At 38.8% G+C, this 21,157-nt stretch overlaps 1 protein-coding gene across 3 annotated transcripts in view; it reads right to left on the reverse strand.

The window, feature by feature from the left end:
* Hmcn1 (hemicentin 1) overlaps nt 1-21,157 on the reverse strand; it is a 427,483-nt gene that overhangs the window by 68,446 nt on the left and 337,880 nt on the right. For all 3 annotated transcript variants that reach the window (XM_029475879.1, XM_021160385.2, XM_029475883.1), the window contains 9 exons: nt 20,596-20,755; nt 18,065-18,189; nt 17,689-17,872; nt 16,996-17,093; nt 14,673-14,951; nt 6,647-6,843; nt 2,927-3,008; nt 1,446-1,582; nt 227-368 (listed from right to left, as the gene is read on the reverse strand). In XM_029475879.1, coding sequence (XP_029331739.1) covers nt 227-368; nt 1,446-1,582; nt 2,927-3,008; nt 6,647-6,843; nt 14,673-14,951; nt 16,996-17,093; nt 17,689-17,872; nt 18,065-18,189; nt 20,596-20,755 — 1,404 coding nt within the window. The remainder of the gene's footprint in view (nt 1-226; nt 369-1,445; nt 1,583-2,926; nt 3,009-6,646; nt 6,844-14,672; nt 14,952-16,995; nt 17,094-17,688; nt 17,873-18,064; nt 18,190-20,595; nt 20,756-21,157) is intronic.

The raw sequence follows: 21,157 nt of genomic DNA on the forward strand, positions 1-21,157 counted from the left end.
GCGTGTATGTGTATATATTCCTCTATGATGCTGTAATATATCTCCAGAACTACATTTTGCAGGTGAATTAATTTGCAATGTATGTTCAACATAAGTCCTATATGTTGCTTTCTCAAGTTAATAGCATGATCACAAAGATTTATTTAGTAAGCTCCTGAAAAATAGTATCACCTCTTTGAATATTCTTGGTGAAGTTTTCAAACTGTGAAACGGTAATTTTTCTTACCATTTACAGTGAGGTTAAATTCTCTTGTAGTCTTTCCCGCGATGTTGCTGGCAACACAGGTATAATTGGCTGTGTCTCCCAGGTCTGCATTATTGATTTGTAAGTATCTGCCCCCAGACAGGATTCTTACTCGAGGTGTTGCCTGGATTAAAAAAGGAAAATCTATCATCAAAATGTCAATGGAATAAATTAAAGCATTACTTTATTTATTTTAATGATGTGTGCTTGTGTGTGTGTGTGTTTGCGTAGGGGGTAGTATATGCTCTATGTGCATGTGTGTGTGGGTGCTTGAGGAGGCCAGAAGGGGGCGCTGGATCTCTGGAGCTTGATCGTGAGCCACCCAGCATAGATGCTAGGCACTGAACTCAGGTTCTCTGAGAGAGCAGCAAATGTTCTTAACCACTGTGTCATCTCTTCAGACCGCAAATACTATTTTATAAGAGCAAAAATAACCAGAATGAACCACATGGTTGCCATGTGGCAAGACTGGTTTATGTAATCCCTAAAGTCTCTTTCATTGGCCCATTGACTTTGGTTAAATCATGGGTACAGTGCCTCCAATGACATCACACAAGGAGGAGCAAGACAGTGTGGATGGTTCAAAACAAGCCTTTATCAGTCCTCCTTAGGACGTCTTCTGGAAAGCAGTCCCTACCAAATTCAGGAGCACCAAAGCTTTCAGAGTCAGCTTTCACTTGCTGTAGATGGCTTGTAACAGTTCCAAGCTGTTAGCAGGTAGGTGTCACCCAACCACAGGAAGCTTTAAAGGAACTTTGGCTTCTCCTTAGGATTCTGGGCCTAGAAACCTGTCAGTAGGGCTGTTACAGATGGGTCAGGCCACTCCAGAGTCCAAACTCCAACCAGGAAAATTCAGTAATAGTTATCCTGGAGACATAGTAGACCAGTTCTTTTGAGCCCTTGATGGTTTCTATCCTTTTAGCCAAAGGCAGAGCTGAGAGTTCAATTAGGCCTTCAACCTACAGGCTTCAGGACACACATGTGTCAGTTTCTAGAGGGTCATGAGTCTATCTGTGTTTTGGCCCAAATGAACTACTAAGCAAAGGCTAGAAAGGGAAGACAGTTGGCCGAAGGCCCCTGTGCTTGCCTGTGTGGTTGGGAGTAACTGGTACCTGGAAGTGGTTGGGTTTTGACCACTAGCAAAGTCTCAACTGCTTTTGCCTCTCAAAAACAAATCTGCAGAGTCACATGGAAGGCTTACCTGTAACTGCTCCCCGTTTTTGAGCCACATGATCACAGGTGGAGGCACTGCATCGGATTTGCATTCCAGTGTCACCTGTCTGTTCCTTAACACAGTGAAGTCCTGGGCTTCATCCATGCCAGCAATATTAGGAGGCACTAAACATGAGAACACCGTATCAAGTGCATTTGATAAATGGGATGTAAATGATCCATCAGTATCCAGCAAGGGTTAAGCTTGTTGTATGATAAAAGAGGCGTGAACCTCAACAATTTGCCATTCAATGTATGGTCTAGATTATTAACAAATTGCATCTTTATTATTTAGCACTTTCATGTTGATTAATAATGGGATCTTTCCAACAATGATGTAAATAATACGACAACCACATCACCACCACCATTTGACAGGTGGTAAGGAAATGGAGACATATAGGCAATACTTTTCCCTGACTATCAAAAAAATTACTGAATTAGGAATTGCTCATCACAGTACGAAGAACTATTTCCATTTTTCCTGATTAATACAGATATATTTCTCAGTAAATCATATTTAGGGTTTACTTAGATAGGCTAAATTTTGAGTAGAGATATCAGGGAAACTTCATACCAGACAATCTGCATTGCCTAGTCAGTCAGGCTCTGAAAATTAGATCAAGATCTGTTTAGTTTTCAATTCTCTCCATGAAGAGCAGTTTAAATATATATAATTCAAAAGGGCCTAGTTAATTCAAACTTTCTGGCAAGTAAAAGGCATATATATATCTTTAAAAGGATATATGTGCACATTCATGCATGTATAAACAAGTAAGTGTAGTTCAGTAAAATTTAAAAATAAAGGGAATTGCTAACATATTGTTAATATAGATAAAAAGGCAGAATATCCTAATATGCCTAAATTACTCTAAACAGGGAGTAAGATATATGGCAACATACAATCTTAAAGATGATGCCATAGAATATATTTGTTAACATAAGAATGATCGTCACGCCATTAAGTGAGACATAAAGCAACTTAAGTTCTGTGTTCTGAATTGTCATTTTCTTGATATTAAGGATCTTCTTGATTCCCTAGTCAGTTGCAAACTCTAAGCTTAGGCAATCTTCCTATCTCAACTTCCCTAGAAGCTGGAACTACTGATATATATTGCTATGCCCAACTATGATCACATTTTTTTTTGCAATCTGTTTACATAAAAAAACCATTGTATCGTTATGTGGTAAGATTAAGGATTGTTTTTATTCTAATCATTATTGTAATTATGTTCTGGTATTTTTAAATCATCAAATTTGAATTCTTTGTGTGAAAACGAGACTAATAACTCAAAACTTCAATGAACTACATCCCAAAGAGCTCATATGTTATTAACAGTAAGAATAAAATTTGTAAAATACGTATTTCTCAACTTATCAACATATGATGTGTTATGAAATGTCAAGCTCTCTCTAGTACAGTTTTTAACTAGGGTTGTGTGTGGATGAAACATAAGTCACCACATTTACCGTGTACTCTCACTAAATATTCTTTATCATCATCCCCTGCAGGACTGGATGCCAGGCAGGTGTATCTTCCTGTATCCTCCACCTACAAAAACCAAACAAACAAATTATGCAGTGTTACCGTGTTGGTGTTGGTGATGAAGATAAACTTTCACTAGAACTAGCAAAATTACTATATAAGGCAAACTAACTCAAGGACGTGTAACAGATGAAACAAACATTGATACTATGGTTAGTGTTTTGATATTGTACATTGGCCGACGTCTCTGTTATGTATAAAACTATCTTTAAAGGAGTTTTAGAAAGGAGTTTTGATATAAGAATATAAAAAAGAAAAAAGTATATATAAGTAAAAAGTTATATATGTCTATGTGTACTTGCAAAAGATCTAGCACCGGGGCTGGAGAGATGGCTCAGCGGTTAAGAGCACCAACTGCTCTTCTCAAGGTCCTGAGTTCAAATCCCAGCAACCACATGGTGGCTCACAACCATCCCTAACAAGATCTGACTCCCTCTTCTGGAGTGTCTGAAGACAGCGGCAGTGTACTTACATATAATAAATAAATAAATCTTAAAAAAAAGATCTAGCACCAAATATGATAGCTCAGATGTTCAATATTTAATTTGAAGAAATAAATATTACAGGTTCAAGTTGTGTAAACTTCATTTACATAAACTTCATTTGTTAAGCCATAAACTTCCATTATATTCTTTCTGAAGGAAGTAGTATGTTTATAGAAATAACTAGTAAACAAAACACCAGATTACTAAGTCAAGCAAATTAATACCACATCTCAAATCTGTTGTGGAGATATATATACAGTGATAGAATGCTGTTTGGTTACAGTGTCAGACTGATGGCAGCATCTATTTGATTAAAACCTAAATCAATTATTTAAAACACTCATGCATGTTTTCTGCCAGATGTCAGTTTTCATCTATGTTTGGCATTATATGAACACCATATCTGGAGATCATTATTCTGGTTAACCTTACTATTAATAAAAATATATTTTATAACAGTAAGAAGTCCTTAGCCATTTCACTTATTTACTACTTGAACATTCTCAGAATACTGGCATTTAAAAAATTCTTATATTCAAATTTGACTTTATAGGTTATGAAAAAGATCTTTGCCGGCTTCACAAATTCCTTTGACAAAATTTAAGACTGGAGTGTTTGAAAAACAGAAGAGTTGGGAGAAGCATTGAGGAACTCTGTAGGAGACAGGGACTCTACAAGAAGACCGACAGAGTCAACTAACTTGGACCCTTGGGGCTCTCAGAGACTAATCATGAACCAAAGAGCATACTGGGTTGGACCTAGCATACCTGCCTGCACATATGTAGCAGACATGCAGCTTGGACTTCATGTGGGTCCCCCAGCAACTGGAGCAGGAGCCTGCCTGTGGATCCTGCTCCCCTAACTGGGCTGCCTTGTCTGGCCTCAATGATAGAGAATTTACCTAGTCTTGCAGTGACTTGAAGTGTCAGGGTGGGTTGGTTTCCTAGGAGGGACCTCCCTTTTCTCAGTGCCAATGAAGAAGGGGTGAAAGGAGGAGGAACTGTGTGAGGGGGAGTTACTCTGAGAATGGGGAGGGGGCTTCAATCAGGATATAAAGTGAACAAATCAATTAATTCATGGAAAAATGAACAGCAAAAAGGACACAAAATGGTTAAAAATACTTTAGACAATTGTTCATACAAGCCTTTGTTAAGAACTAGAAAATGAAGGTCTGGAAGAGATAGATAGCTCAGTGTGGAAGATCATTAGCTCTGAAAGGATGAGGACCTGAGTTCAAATCCCTAGCAGCTATTTAAAGAGCCCATAACCTCAGCACTTTGGAGATGAGCTGCAAGCTCAGGATTCTGGGAGTTCTCTGGTCAATCACCCTCTCTGAAATAGAAGCTATTAGCTCAGTGACAGGCATCATCTCAAGCCAATGAGGTTGAAAGTGTTACAGGGACACACCTAACATTTTGCTCGGGGATCCAAATGCTCCGCACACTCCCATTAATATGTTATACACAGAGAGTGCACACACACACACACACACACACACACACACACACAGAATTCATTTTCTAGAGAATCACATTTGATTTTTCTCATTGTCTCTTTAAAACTTCTAACTGTTCTTTGCCAACTCTTGTTCAATCTAGACTGATGATATTCCCTTCATTTGTCTTCAGGTTGCCAAACTTGACACATCACTGGCGGCTAATAAAAAATTACTTCCACCAGGAAATATTTCTCAACAGCTTGCTTCATTCTAGATAGTGAAATTCATTACTTATAGTTACAGTTTGAAATGTGCTCTGATGATAAGTTTGAAAAATTAAGTTGATGTTTTTAGACTCTGGAGAGTCAGTGACATGTGCTACGCTTCAGAAGAGGGCTGTATAGTAGCAAAGCTAGATCAGTGTATTTGATTGTAGGATTAAGATGTCTTGCCTAGAGCAAGCCACAGACTTAGTTTATGATGGAAGATAGTTTAAGAAATAAATGTCTATACCATTCAATTAAGAATTTGCTACAAAGATGTATGTTCCATGCAGAGAGCTGACAGGTACATCCAAAACCAACATTCAGATGTGTAAAATCTAATGTAATTGCTGTAACAGGTGTGCACAAATATCAAGACATCACATCATGATCAGGAGAAGCAGAGGCAAGCTCGAGGCTTGGTCATGTTCCACTTTCCACCTCATTGCTGTTTCAAGTGGTTTGCTTGACTCCCATCTGGTTGCATCTTGCATGGCATTTTATTTCCTTGAGAGTGAGAGCAAATGCTCTTGAGGGGTTTTGATTCAGGGTATGGCTTGAAAGTTTAGCCTAACCTTTCTGGGTTCTTACTGTTTGGATTGAAAGGAGAAGAGGTCACTGTTCCCTGCCACAGACTGTGAGCTGTGCTGAGGTCTACTGCTTTCATTACTCGCAGTGGTTAGTTAGTACCTGTGCCTCTTTCAAGATAAATCTTATTATTCTATGTCATGCAGAATGAACATTGTAAAGATTTAATTTTGTTATATTGTGTTTTATAAACCAACACAAACATGCCATATACTATTTTCTTTTGGACTCTCAGAATATGTAATTAATGTTATTGTTATTATTACTGCTGTTATTTTATTTGATGTTTACAAATGACGGCATCTGAACACTGATAAAGAATATTCATAATATAAAATTTACCTCTATTGTTAGCATAAAAATTATTGATAGCAATATGTCCCAGATAAGTATTTAATATGCTAACTTTTCAGATCAGTTTCTTTAAAAATAAACCAGAATAAGCATCCAATTTTACTGAAAGGTCATTGCTTAAAACTGTTTCTCCAGTCTTCCAAGTGGTCTAGTTTGGGGATCAAAAGTGCTCTCTGAAATCTCACACATTGTATGTTAGGTTGCTTAACCTGGCTAGTGAAGAACTACATAGAAAAAAGTTAGGACCATCAGAAGATATATTAGCACATGGAGTGTTGAACACTTAACACACTTAAGTTAACTAGAAGGTATCTGGTTCTCTTCACAATGTTCTGCCATATTCATCTTCCTTCTATTTGCCCAGTCATGGATATCATATCGGCAATCTACCCTTTGCAAATCTGTAGAGATAGGTGATGTATTCAGATGTGCAGACGTAATTACTCAGTAGCTATTATTTATTAGGCGATAAAACATTCAAGCAGATAAAATAATCATGTGAATGGAGACACTTACCTGTGCACTGGACACTCGAAGAATAGCTCCTCCTTCTAGAGTCTGCACTTGCTCTGTCTGTAGAAAGGGCCGGCCATCTTTCATCCAAGAAATTTTAGGGGCAGGAATTCCAGAAGCAATGCAGGATAATTCAAGTGGGTTATTTACAATTACAGATACCTCTCCAGGTACCTCAGATCCGTTAATGTGAGGTGGCTCTAATGAAATGGAAACACCCAACAGAAGAGAAATGTGTTGTTTTACACATTAAGGCACTGACGAAGAATATTTACAATGTAAAGTTTGCCTTTACTATTAACATAAAAATATTTTCAACAATATATCCCATATATATGTTCATATTTCATACATGTTATTATATCATATACTATCCACATATAGTACATATACACTATTATATTATGTATTTATCACACTTCAGATTAGGTTTTAACTGTTCTGATAATAAAAGTTTGAAAAGAAAACTCCAACTCAAATTTGCAATCCTATGACATAAACCATTTAGAGTATAGAAACTAGAACGATCATTTGTAGATGGTCTTAGTTCTTCTCACTGGCAAGGATTCAAAACACTGGGAATAGTGGTTTCTGCATGGAGGGCATTTGTTATGTCTAGGCAGGGGTAGCTTTCTCTTTTACTGTTTATATTTCTAAAATTACCTTCCTCCAGAGAAAGTTAAAAAGTCTAAACACTTGGAAGGAACATTAAGGGTCCTTGGCTCAACTCCTCCCAAATTTAATCCTTTTAAAACAGACTTTTCTTACAGCGATCAGTGAAAATTTTCAGAGAAAAATTCTTAGTACAAGCTGTAGGCTTTTGCGTTCAGGAGGCAGACAAAGTAGATGCTGGACAGCTCCGAGGGTGAGCTGAGGGGGTTTTGTCTTTGTTTTTGTTTTAAATCAGGCACATAGTTGAGAATCTGACTCATAGCACAGGACCTGATGTCCGACTGAGTTTGAAATGGTCTGTGGAACTGGACACACCTTCAAAAAAAGAACTGGCATCAAGAAATACAGTGAGACCCTCTGAGTTTCTTTTAAACGTATGCATGTTTTACTTCAAATTAAATGCTTGAAAAAGCAATACTACATACAAATTCTACATCTTTGTTCAAATTTCCTTTTTAAATTTTTGTTAGCCCTCATTTTTCTATCTAGAAAAAAAGAATTAGGAAGTCTGTGTGTCTTAATCATTATCCCAGAATTCTTCCTTTTACTCTTCAATGCGTCGGACATGTGACTGTTAAAATATATTTTACATGCACTATAAGACTGATATATGGTTTCCTGATTAATAGATAATGGCTCCATATAGCTAATTGAATTAAATGAAAATCAGTCTCTAAAGCTTGTAGCATTATCTTCTGTAATATATTTATATGAGACCTAGACTTCAAATGAGGTTACTTCTACCTGCACTGGCCCTGTCCTGGAGGCTTCTCACTCAGCACCACCCACTGCCTGAGCTTCTCAGGCGTCATCAAGGTTCCCTGAGTGATATGAAGCTTCCTTATAAAAACCAAATCATGACTTGTAAGAGGTGAAAGCACTAGTTTAGCTCTCCATTTGACTACAATCAATTCTTCTTCTTCTTTTTTTTTGTTATTATTTGCCACACGCCAATCATGTAAACAGAAGACTCACTGGGACTCCCTCCCCTCTCAAGTTCACAGGGATGAGGTTAGGATAGCGGCAGGGCACGAGCAGTGTGGTTCCTATTGCTTCAAACTCTAGTCTCCAGTTGTTCCAAGTGTCAGGCGAAAGCCAACCGCCTTTCTTTGGGTTTCCCCCATACGTCTTATACTCATGGAAGAGTGGGAATTCAGCGCCCTGACTCTGAATACCCAAGAATTTGTATCCTGTCTAAACTCCTAAAATAACAAATACTATGATCAACTAAACAGTGCCATTTCTATGTTTTATAAAAACACTCTAAATTGATCTGACATTCAGGACCTTTGGTTCCTTTTCTAGTGTTCCCTGTACTTGAATGATGGATTTACTAGTCATTTAGTTACATAGTCTGGAAACTGAGACTCATTCTTGATACATTCACATCATCAACTCTACATTCAAAATGCACAACTAAGCTAAAATAATGTGCAATTATTTCTAGAAAAATGTATCACTTCTTTTATTTTCACCACCCTAATCTGAGCTACAATACTGTTTATGATAACCAGAGCATCTTCCTTCCTGCTTTTTGGTATCTCCTCCTCTTCCTAATTATTATTATTATTACCATTGTAAAACTGCCATATTCATTGCTCATGACCTTGGTTTTTAATATAACATTTTAGATTTATTCTTTGTGAGTTTCCTACATGTATGAGATGTGTTTTGATCCTATTTGACCCCTCTCCTTCCAGTTCCTGGATCCCCCTCAGCCCTTCCTTCTAACTCCCTTTAACCCACTGAGGTCAATTATTGCCATTCACACATGCATTCATAGGCCTGCAGCCACCCACTGGAGCATGATCAATCTATCAGCGACTACAATGTCATGCAAACTGATGATTGTCCGAGCAGCCATCAGCTGCCTATAGCTCCTCCATTAGGGGTGGGAGTTCATAGGACTTTTCTCTATCGAGGGCGGAGTGTTGATTTGCATTATCTTGTGCAGCTCTAGTGCAGAAAACTGCAGCTGCAATGTGTTTGAAATGGCCCAGAAGCACCCGTTTTGCCCCAATTCTCCACAACCTCTAGCTTGTATAATCTTCTAATAACCTTTCCATGATGTTATAAGCCCATGGGGAGACCTAACCAGATGTTCCACTTCTCTACCCAATATTGTTTAACTATTAATTGCTGTTAAGTGACTCCAGTTATGTTAGTGTTAGAAAAGTGGTATATATCATAACTCTCAGCCTAGTTAGCACGTATTAAATGGAATGTATGTAGCACTGTTGGCTAGGGAAGTCAAAGTGGATTCGCTTTTTGCAGAGCTTCTAAGAAAGTCTATAAAGAGGCAATTCCTTGGCCAGAGGCTTTCTCTAGTCAGAGCTGACTTCTGCTGGAGGTAAAGGGACATTGCAAGACCACTGATTAACCATGATGTAGGCCTCAAGAGAAGGACAAACATCTGAACTGCCCAGCCAGGGCAACAATGGCCACCCCTAACCCCAGACATTTTGCTTAATGAAAAGCAAAGGACCAAGGATGTCACTCAATGACAGTGCCTGGGACACATGCTTAGGGCCCTGGGTTCACCTCTGCATCACAGAAGTAAGTGTGAATCTTACTAAAAGCCAAGATAAATCTTAAACTAAAAATGTTAGAATTGGGTTAAATTTTGAAAAATCATCCTAGTTGAAAAATCATAACAGAATAAAGAATGAATTCGGAAACTGTTTCAACAGCCAGTATCACAATTTTTAACACTGCTCTCAAAATCCATTCTTGACTTACTGGCTTTCTCTTTATCTCTTTTCAAGTTAAAGATCAATTTATGCTATTGTACTTACTACAACTTGTAATGATTCTTCATATTTAGAGGATAAAACTGGAGCTTTCTTTCATGATATACATTTGAATTTTATTTATCTATAGTTTGAGAATTTTTTACAAGCATATGATACTTATATAATTAAAAAGATCTTCATTAATATATTAATATGTCATTTAATAATATATTGAATAAATCATCATTCCTTTGCCTCTAATTTCTTCCATACCCACCATCCCTGCACCATTTTTTAAAATATTTTTTTATTAGGTATTTTCCTCATTTACATTTCCAATGCTATCCAAAAAGTCTCCAATACACTCCCCCCCCGACTCCCCTACCCACCCACTCCCACTTTTTGGCCCTGGCGTTCCCCTGTACTGGGGCATATAAAGTTTGCAAGTCCAATGGGCCTCTCTTTCTAGTGATGGCTGACTAGGCCATCTTTTGATACATATGCAGCTAGAGTCAAGAGCTCCGGGATACTGGTTAGTTCATAATGTTGTTCCACCTATAGGGTCCCTGCACCATTTTAACTCCCAAATTTATGTGCTCTGTTTTGAAACCCGCTGAGCTGAGTCCAGTCAGCATGGGCCTTTAAGTACTCAGGTTAAAGGCACTGGAGCACCATGTCCCTGAAGAAAACTTTCTTTCCCCCATGAGCCATCAGTTGCCAATAGCTGCTCAGCTGGGACTGAGAACTTTTTGAGTCTCTCCCCTCTAAGTTTCGAGATCTTGTCAGGCATGATCTTGTGCAAGTCTTATGCATAAGGCTACAGACTCTGTAAACTCATGTGTGCAATGGCCTTCTTATTTCCGGCAACTGCTCTTTTTCTTCTGACGTCCACACCTGGGGCCCTTACAGTCTGTCTGACCCCTCTTCTGTGATGAAGCCCGAGGTTTTAAGAAGGAGTATGATACAGCTGTGCCCAAACCTGACAACTTCAAGATCTCTCATTCTCTGCATTCACTAGTTGTGGGTGTCTGTATTAATCACCTCCTATCGCAAAAACAAGTTCCTCTGACAATGGATGAGAGATGCACTATCGTGAAAACTTCATAACTTCTCATGACATCCTGGGTGCTGCTATGCTCATAGCTTCACGGTGTTTGATATTCTCTCTTACTTTAGTGATCTAGCCACACTGTACTTTTTCGAAGCCACACATTGGTCGTGACACCTCCTACCACATTGCTGAGAACTGAGTACAGCAGCAGCATCCCAAGTGGAGATGTTTGCAAGCTGAGTAGTGTTGCTGTTCCATGTGATGCGCCAAATGGATGCGTTTTTAGCAGATGGGGAGATCTCATCTCTCCATTACATGGAAACATTATCCTATAATCTTTCATCTGGGAATGCTGGGCTTTGGACATCGCCCCAGCAGCATCATTGCTGTTCTCTCTGTTGTTTGCTGCAGCAATGTATCTGTCTATAATTCTGCTTCTGGAGTCTCTCTCCATTGCCACATGCAGACCAGGTCCTGGTGGATTTGGGCCTGTATGAACACAGCATCTTCTTCAGTCCAGTCTTTACTCTCACCAGAGGGACTTTTTTGAAGAAACATCTGGTGGCATATTCTTCCTTAAAATTATTTTTGTCTGTTAATGAGTCCAACCCCTCCCCATCTCCCCTGTCTGGAGGGTTGTCAAAGCCTTTCTTTCACAGAAGGTCCTTCTCCTCATCTGGCCTTGTTTCGCACCCTTATGCTCAGTTTCCATGAGTACGAACTCATAATTAAGCTCCATCACCCACAGGTGAAATGTGCAAGGGTCCTCACTTCTGCTTCACTGCGAGACCCACCACTCCAGACACAGACAGATCTATGGAAAGATCTATTTTGGAACTTAATGTCCCAGAATGTTATGCTAACCACATGGCCCTCATCTCAACAAAATAATTAGTTCTTCAGTTTCTTGGCCTTACACTCCAAAAGCAGGAACTTGGGGGCTGAATTCATATATTTCTTATTTGATGGTAATTCAATTGTCTGACATTCAATGATTACACAGTAGGCCTTCAGAACTGACAGATAGAAATGTGCCCAGCATATAATATACATACAATTCATATTTAATATGTGAGCAGTGAAGACAAGGTCACATTATCTCATCCATTGTAACTCATGGTAATAAACTGATGGGTATGAATTTGTAATGTATGCGTTTCAATTGTACAACTCCAAACTTTGTGTTGTTTATGTTTTTAAGTAGCCTGGGAAAAATATCTCTTCCACCACTACCTTTCCTATTTGAAGACTCAGATGTGCTAGAACATTTCCTTTGGTATATTTTTACAGTGTTCTGCCTCCGTCTACAGTTAAAACTCCTACTAATACAGCTCAGTATCTGTGGGGCATTGGGCTATGTACAGACAGCCTGGTTTCCAGTCAAGGCTAGATCTTGAACCCCAGGAGAACCCAATGGGTGGTAATTCCCTCAGGCATTCGACCATGTCTCCTGGACCTCTGGCTTCTGTCGAAGTTACCACCCCCACAGCCCCCACAAGAGAAGCGGGGCTTTTAGTCACATAGACAATGTCCCCAACTTCTGACCTTCAGACTAGACTCCTCCCAGTTACCTAGCAACAGTAAAGATAACAGCCTACTACAAGAGAGGCTGTTTAGCCCCACCTCACTCTCTCTTCTCACTCTCTTCTCTTCATTCTCTCCTCTCACTCTCTTACTCTCTCTCCCTCCTATTCTCTCTTTCTTACTCTCTAGCCTTTCCTCTTTCTTTCTCTTTCCCCCTTCTTTCCTCTTGGCCATGGCCAGTGTCTCTCTCTCTCTCTTTCCACCTTCTCTCCTTTCTCCCTGCCTTTCTATAATAAAGCTCTAAAACCATAAACTGTCCTTGTTCATCAAGGCCCACTGCACTTGGACAATGGGATAAGCTTTCTCCTAAAGAGCCATTTCTAATCTCCCGATGGAAGGCCTTCCTATGCTCCAGTAAAGGCCCGGGACTAAGGACTCTTACCTGCATGGGAACCTCTTTCCCTCTGCCCTCTCTCCCATAACCCTGCAGCCAAGGGTGTCGCCCGGGAGCTCCTGGTATCAGGGGCTGCCTCTTGTCCACCCCCCCCATCGAGTGGGGTCAGTGGCTTAGATGCCCACCCAGGGCCGAGTGGAAAGTGTCTGGCAGCCCTCCCTTGTCCACCTGCCCAGAGCACAGGAGGAACTCTGGCCAGACACGGGCATTCTTTCCCTCCCCACTCATTCATTCCCCTATAACACCCCTTTAGTTCTCAACAAGGATCTGTAGCGTTTGGTTCCAATTCAATCCAACAAACACACACTAAGAATTTCTGATGTGTCAGACATCACGGCAAGCATTGGGGACCAGCAATAAGTAAGAGGTATGCTGCATTCCCCATCATAAAACTTAACTAGGGATAAAGACAACTTTTGAATTCACGTAAATAATTGAATTTTAATAGGTGCTCTGAGAAAGATTACAGAGCACTCTGAAAACATATGCTAGCCCTCCCTAACCAGGGCTCCTGCCAAACTTCTTTTCACTATTCTCAGTAGGGAGCATATCTGGTCTGTGAAAGGAATATGGCAGCCCCCCAACATCATTGTGGGGGNAAAAACCTCAAAACATCCTGACTATCATACTAGATAATTTCATTTATCTGCTTTTTATGCTCACATCATGATTTTTTGTTACACCAAAAAGTTGTAATTTTTCTTCAGGTTGTTTTTTGCTGGTAAAATATTGTATTATGAACTTAAAATATTGACTTTCAATGTACACAAGAGTAACTAGAAATTGACTATTCGAAGTGATTGTTCAAACTGTAATCTTAAAATCAGCTAATATAAGACTGGTTGGGATAATGGCATAAATATTATCATATTTTATCCAATTTCCATTTTCAAATGTGCTTTAAATTCTTAGAAGATGTTAAAAAGTCATCTATTAGGGCCTGGGCAGATGGGCCAGTAGGTGAAGCTCTTGCCTTGTAAACATGAAGCCTGGAGTTAGGATTCCCCAGGACCCATGTGAAAGCAGGGGAGGCATGGTGGCCACCTGTAATCACAGTGCCTAGGAGGCATGAGTTTGGGATCCTGGAGACAAAATGACCAGTGAGACTCTAGGTCCAGAGAAAAATGCAGTGTCACAAAACAAAACAAAACAAAACAAAACAAAACAAAACAAAACAAAGCAAAGCAAAATAAAACAAAACAAAACACAGAGTGCAGAGCAACCAAAAACACTAACACCAGGTGTCTTCATGGATACACTTACTTCCATATCTGTACACACGCATGCAGCCATTCATGTGCAAACACAATCTCCTACACTTGAAAAGGTTTGATATTAATAGGGTATCATGCTCTTTCAATTAATAATATTTTAGGAATAGGAGTTTTTAACCCTTTAAAACAAATAAAATTCACGATTCAAACTCAACCTGCCTTAGATGAATTTATGTGACTTATAGAACAGAAATGGAGATGCAATAAAGTTTTCGTTAAAGTTTGTCCCATAAAGACGGAGTCTAAGTACTATACTGAGTAACCAGGTCTCAACCGTCACTGAATTCTCAGGGGCTCTGTACTTATCAGAATGGAGATGTACCTAGGACTTTCAGGACAAAATGCTTGCTGACTTCTCCAGCTTCATTTGTGGCAACACAGGTGTACTTTCCAGTATCTCCCGTTTCTGCCTTGATGAGCTGAAGGACCATTCCCTGAGTGCTGACAGTCAGATGAGCATCAAGCGCCAGAGGCTGGCCATCTCTGAGCCAAGACATGCTAGGAGCTGGGGTTCCATCTGTAAAGCACGTCATAGAGGTAGAACTGCCTTTGACAATCGTGATTTCCTCTGTTCCCATTGCGTTGTCCATATTCGGTGGCACTATATAGAAAATGTATCAGGTGAAATTTATACATATTATAATTTGAGGTAAACTTAAGTAGCAGGATTTAAATGCTTCTATGCTACTTTTACATTCAATAAAGCAAAGAATTTTAAAATAGCAGAGTAAATTGACTCTATTGTAAACCATTTATTGGTTGGACTAATTATTAATCTTCCATGGACTAGCAAAGAAGTCTCAGAATTGTTTTCCTCCTGAATACACAATCAATGTGCATTATATTTTGGTAACATCTTCAACTTGTTAGTGTTGTCTCTTTAATTTGTTATGATGCTATGGTATTTCTTATAATAATTCAATAGCATACTTCCAATGGCCATATGGAGAGCACAGTAATAAAGTACATTTTATAAACATCACAGATCGCCGTTCTTAGTTCCTCGGAGTTGTTTGGAGATGCTCTCATACGCTGAGAGATGTGAACCAGCAATCTACGCTATATCATAAATGCAAATGAAACTATTCAAATTTTATATTTCTAAATTAGCTGCTAATGTTGTTAGAAAATATTATTTTTTGTATGTGCACATGAACAAAAAATTTTTTGTCTGGACTGAAATACTATCTTGAAAACTTTAGCTCTGTTTGTTTAACATGACATACACAGGAAGCCAGGATACTAGGAAGGTGGCATAGGAGGTATCTTAAAGGAGGAGGGAATTCTGTGGGGGAGTGACTTGGGCAGGAAGGGATGGGGAGATGAATGTGAGAGCTGAGGTAGATTAATAAAAGTGAACAACCCATATAGAAACCTACTATCTTAATCTCCTCTCCCAATATACAAAAGAGAGATTGCATGGAGTTCCCTTGCAGGGCTAAGTAACAGCAGGTACTAAACAAAATCCCCAGTCCTAGAGGAGGGATAACATCACAGTAACTGGCCAGGCATGCTTCAAGGCCTCACAGACTATAAGGCTCTTGCCAGTGTTCTTGGTGATCCACCAGAACTAGAGTATAATACAATATTGCTACAGGCAGCACACATTTCTGTTTCAAGACAAACAGCAAGCAAGGGATGAGCTGAAAGCATCCTTGTTACTCTAAATTTTAGTGTGTTGGAAGATACAAAGCAAGCTTTTGGGGTAGAAAAGGCAGCCATTGTCTTACTCAGCTGTGAATCCTCCAAACTGAAAAACCAAATTGTTGGGCAAGTGGTAGCCACCTGTGCAACAGTGGCATGGATGCTGTAGGGTTTACCAACCACTCTAGTAAGATTTAAGACCTGTTGCATTGGAAGGAACTCATGTCTGGTGTTGTATTCTGGGTTACAAACCATTGACTGGAGAGACTGTAGGCTCAAATGGAGAACTCATTACTGTGGTTTAATTAAGTTACATCAGACTGCCTTCTAAATCTCTATCTCGATGTGTAATACAAAAGTTTCTATCACCCCAAATTAGAGAAGTCTCTCCTTGCAGTGAACGGTGAGAAATTCAGAGACTCATGATTGCCCAAGAAGCTGAGAATAAGTTATGGCTCATCCTTATGCAAGTCATTTACACAACTCCCTTTAAGAGCTGGGAACCCTGCAATAAGGAAGCATTGTTCTGGTGAGTTTTGATCACACCAACGAGGGTCACTTGGGAAGAGAGAACCTCAATTGATGAACTGCCTCCTTTAGATTGATTTGTGGCTATGTCTGCAGGACATTTCCTTGATTAATAAGTGCTATAGGAAGGTCCAACCCATTGTGAGCAGCACCCCCCCCCCAGGGAGGTGACCCTAATTGTATATGGAAGCAAGCTGAGCCAGCTATGGTGAACAATCCAAGAAATAACATTCCTTTGTGGTTCTACTTCAGTTTCTGCCTCCATACATCTGACTAGTTATGTATTAGAAGAGAATTTTGACAGGCAGTGTGGACCAATAAATATGGACTCCTTTGGGGAGAAAACACAGTCTTCCCTAGAAGAGATATATTTTTCACCATTTTTGACAGAGGAACGTTGGATTTACAAGTCTTCGAGGAAGTCAGTTTCTAAAGGCATGCAGTAAAGTAGTAGGATCGTTTCTGTCACATACCAAAGACTTGGAGGCTGTAGTGCTTACTGTCTACCCCAGCTCTATTGGAGGCCACACAAGTATATACAGCGATATCAGACACCTGAGCTCTCACGATCCTGCAAAACAGGACCCAGCATGTCACGATCAATCATTCCGACATACACAATTAAGATACTTATGATTTATACACAGACAATAGAATAAAATGTATATTGAAAAGTCTTAGGTAGGAAACTTGTGGCCATTATCACAAGATGTAGATATCTCCAACTGCAACTGTTTGCATAGAGGTGAAGGCAGTACTGGCAAACCACTAAGAATACAACGGAATTGCTAGAGTGAATGCTTTTCAAACACATTAACAGAGAAAAATGGTAGCATGAAAAATCACATGAGCCTTATCAGCAACCTCCCATCTTACCATGCAGCACTGTGCTTAAACTATGTCTTAAAATTATAAACTTGATAACAATTCATCTCTCAAGATCTATTGGGCACAGCTTTCCTAAAACAAACAATTAAATAAGAACACAGAGCCACTTCGATGTTTGATCCCTTATCTTCCCCCTTCTGAGCACATACGGAATGGAATGGCACAACTGCAATAAGAGCCTAGGGAGAAGCATGTCTTAAACATTATGTAGGGTTAAGAAGAGTTGGCAATCACTGTTATCCTAAGCACTTAGGAAAGGACACACAACGCAATCTAACCTGACAACCTGCCCCGCTGACAGCAAGCGAATGTGGGAAGAGATGGGTAGAGGAAGGCCATTCTTCAGCCAGTTGATCTGCGGTGGGGGCGTCCCGGTGGCTTTGCATTCAATATTTATTGATGTGTCTACCAGAGCCATCAGCTTCTCTGCCTCTTCTTTATTACCTCGGATTTTAGGTGGAACTATGCACGTAATGATTGAGAGAGAAGATATGAGTTCAAAGCATTTGCAGTGTAATTGTTTCTACTTCTGTTTTATATCCCGAAAGAAAATGTCATCGACATTAGATTTCATTTAAATGTTCCAGTCACCTGTGGCCTATTAATGGACTCTTAAGGTAGCAAAGTCAACACTTGGTGGCATTTCATATTTACCATAGACATTCAAGTTAAATATTCGGTCTTCTTCTCCAGCGGGATTCGTAGCCACACATGTATACTTCCCCATGTCAGACGTGAGGGCTCTGTAAATGTTTAATGTGCTGCCATCTGTGGTGACCCTGTGGGAAAAGTCAGGACAGAGGCACTGTGGGGATAAGATCTGAAAAACTCATTCAAATTTATTGTGTCCTCTGAAAAATATATGCCATTACAACATAATGGCTTCACCTTAAGTAGAATGACTTAACCCTATTTCAAAGTACAAAGAAACATAGGAAGTCAGGACCATAGAAACTCAGGAAACTAAAATTATACAAAAACCATTTCTATATCCATCATCTTCCTCTGAGAAGAAGAAAATGAAGAGTCAGGTCAGGAACATGACAGACAAAGGTGCCTCTCTCTCAGCCTTAGAACATTATATTTTTGTAACAAATATGAGTTATCTAGTCAGTGAAAATTTGAAAAATCAGTGTGAAATAACACAACAAGCTGAAAAATGTGAATAAAATTAATTGTAAATACCCTAATGATACTTTAATAAAAAGAACAAAATATTATCACTTACTTAAACAGTGATGACTATACATATATAGATATATTCTGAAAAAATTTTCAAGTAGCTAAATGTTTCTTTAGAATTATGTAAAAGTAAATGATAAATATGAAATTAGATAACAATATATATATCTAAGTTAAGATTATTACACTATTCATTTTCTCCACGTACCATTAATTATCAAACAAAACATTCCATGCTTTAGGATGTTTAAAATGGTATCTACAACTATTTTAAGAATGGTCATTGCATCAGCACCTCTGATTATAAATTTCTACTACAGTGTACTATTAAATATCACATTTGGAGGGTGATATTTAAAGTATACTATTTGACTATAGTTACACTTTTCTCAATATGTGAAATTTAAAGTTCCATAAATTTAAATATATTGCAAACTAAAATTGCAGGTTGTCACAGTCAATGGCACTAAGTTGACTTTAAAAAAAAAGTGACCTTGATAAATTGTTCTACCTAGATATCTATAGGGCCATCAGACAGTGATGAAGTTATCAGCCAAGCGGAGGGAACAAAAAGCCACTTTAGGAATTTAGAGTTCCAACTGCCCAGGTACCAAGATAGGACCTTAATGTCCACCATCCACTTAACAAAAATAACTAGACACTTGTTAATTATTCATATTTGTCTACATAACAGAAATAAAATGCCCAGTATTTCTGAAAACATTATCTGGAAGCTTATCCAATTTGTAAAGTGGAAAATACCTACATTTTAATGCAAAATGAGTACAAGAAAACGATGCTTATTGTATTTAAGTTTTATGTATGCAATTCACTGACTAGAAAAGAAACTGCTACAATACTGGATAAAATTATAAATTTAATTACACATGTTTATATATGCCTATAATTATTCTCGCACATGTGCCTAGATATGTTTGTGTTGAAATATCTTTATGAGACTGTAGATTGTTTCTCCAGAGATATTCGTTCAAGGTACATGAAATGCCTATTGCATTGCTCTTCATCTCTGTAGAAAGAAAAATAAGAATCAGCTCAAAGCAGATGTGAGCAAACCATGAACTGAAATATGATGCTATTGTGTCTTTTCTCATAATTTGTCCATCAAACCTGCATTCATGCTGTTTGATAGCTTTAAGATAAAAACCCGCACCTAAGAATATTGACAACATTCGTGGGATGCTGTTGGCTTGTCTTTAACAAGGAAAGAATTAATTATTTTATGATATGGACTTGTTAAGGACATTTTCAAACTGGAGAAATATATGCAATGATAGTTGTTGCATAATATTTTGATGTACTGGTGTCTGAGATTTTATATTCAGAATTAATGAATAAGGTCCCTTCTCGCCCTCTTTATCTCCCCCCCAACACTTACAAACACACATACACACACACACACACACACACACACAATCAACTTTAGAGATCTATCTAAAGAGAATTTCTATACTCAAAGCTCAAAAAATTAATTCTTTTCTATTTGTAAATAAATGATGGCTGAGGTCTAATGACATAGGTGCTGGTGGTGTACCTCAGCTTCACACAAGCCTAGACCGAACCAGGAAATGGGAACCTTAATTGAGTAATTGTCTCCACCTTATTTTCCTGTGGACAGAAAATGGGAGCATTCTCTAGTACCGTCTCTGGGCAGGTGGTCTTTGATTGTATAAGACAGCAGGTTGAGCAAGCCATGAGAACATGGCAGTAAGCTGCAGTCTTCCATGGTCTCTGTTTCAGTGCCTGCCGCCAGCTTCTGGCCTTGACTTCCTACCTAGACTTCATTTCATGACAGATTCTAAGGTGTAGAATGAAATAAACTCTCCCCTCCCAGAAATATTTTTGGTCATGCTTTTTGTTCTATTAATAGAAAGCAAACTAGAACAAACATTAGTATTATTCGTGTGTCATCTGGGGCATTCTGTAAAATCAGAGCACTGTGGAAGACTGTATAATTTATAATAAAAGCATTGTTTTAAACATACCTGACTCGTTCTGTTTCGCCATTCACTATGGGTTTTCCATCCCTAAGCCACTGAAGATGAGGGGTAGGAATGCCATCTGCATTGCAGACCAGCTCAACATTTTCCCCAAGAAGGACACTAACTTCACTTGGAACTTCAGCACCGGCAACACTTGGAGGGACTTTAGAGAAATAAGACTTTCATTAGGAAAGTATAAGGATACGCATACTAATGAATGTGGTAGAATAATAATAAACCATACCATTTCTTTCTTGTAACATTTTTTTGTCTCTGTGTGTAAATACACATATGTTGTCCTCTGAAGTGTTCAGGTATGTGGAGAACAGAGGACAACTTGTGGAAGCTGGGTACCTCCTTATACTATGTAGGTATCAGGGATTGAAATCTAGCCATTAGGTTTCGTGGTAATCCGAAACCTAATCCACCTCACTGGCTCATGTCTTGTCTTGTCTTGTCTTGTCTTGTCTTGTCTTGTCTTGTCTTGTCTTGTTTTGTCTTTTCCTTTTCTTTTCTTTTCTTTTCTTTTCTTTTCTTTTCTTTTCTTTTCTTTTCTTTTCTTTTC

This window comes from Mus caroli, chromosome 1 (genome assembly GCF_900094665.2).
Source record: "Mus caroli chromosome 1, CAROLI_EIJ_v1.1, whole genome shotgun sequence".
Lineage (NCBI taxonomy): Eukaryota > Metazoa > Chordata > Mammalia > Rodentia > Muridae > Mus > Mus caroli.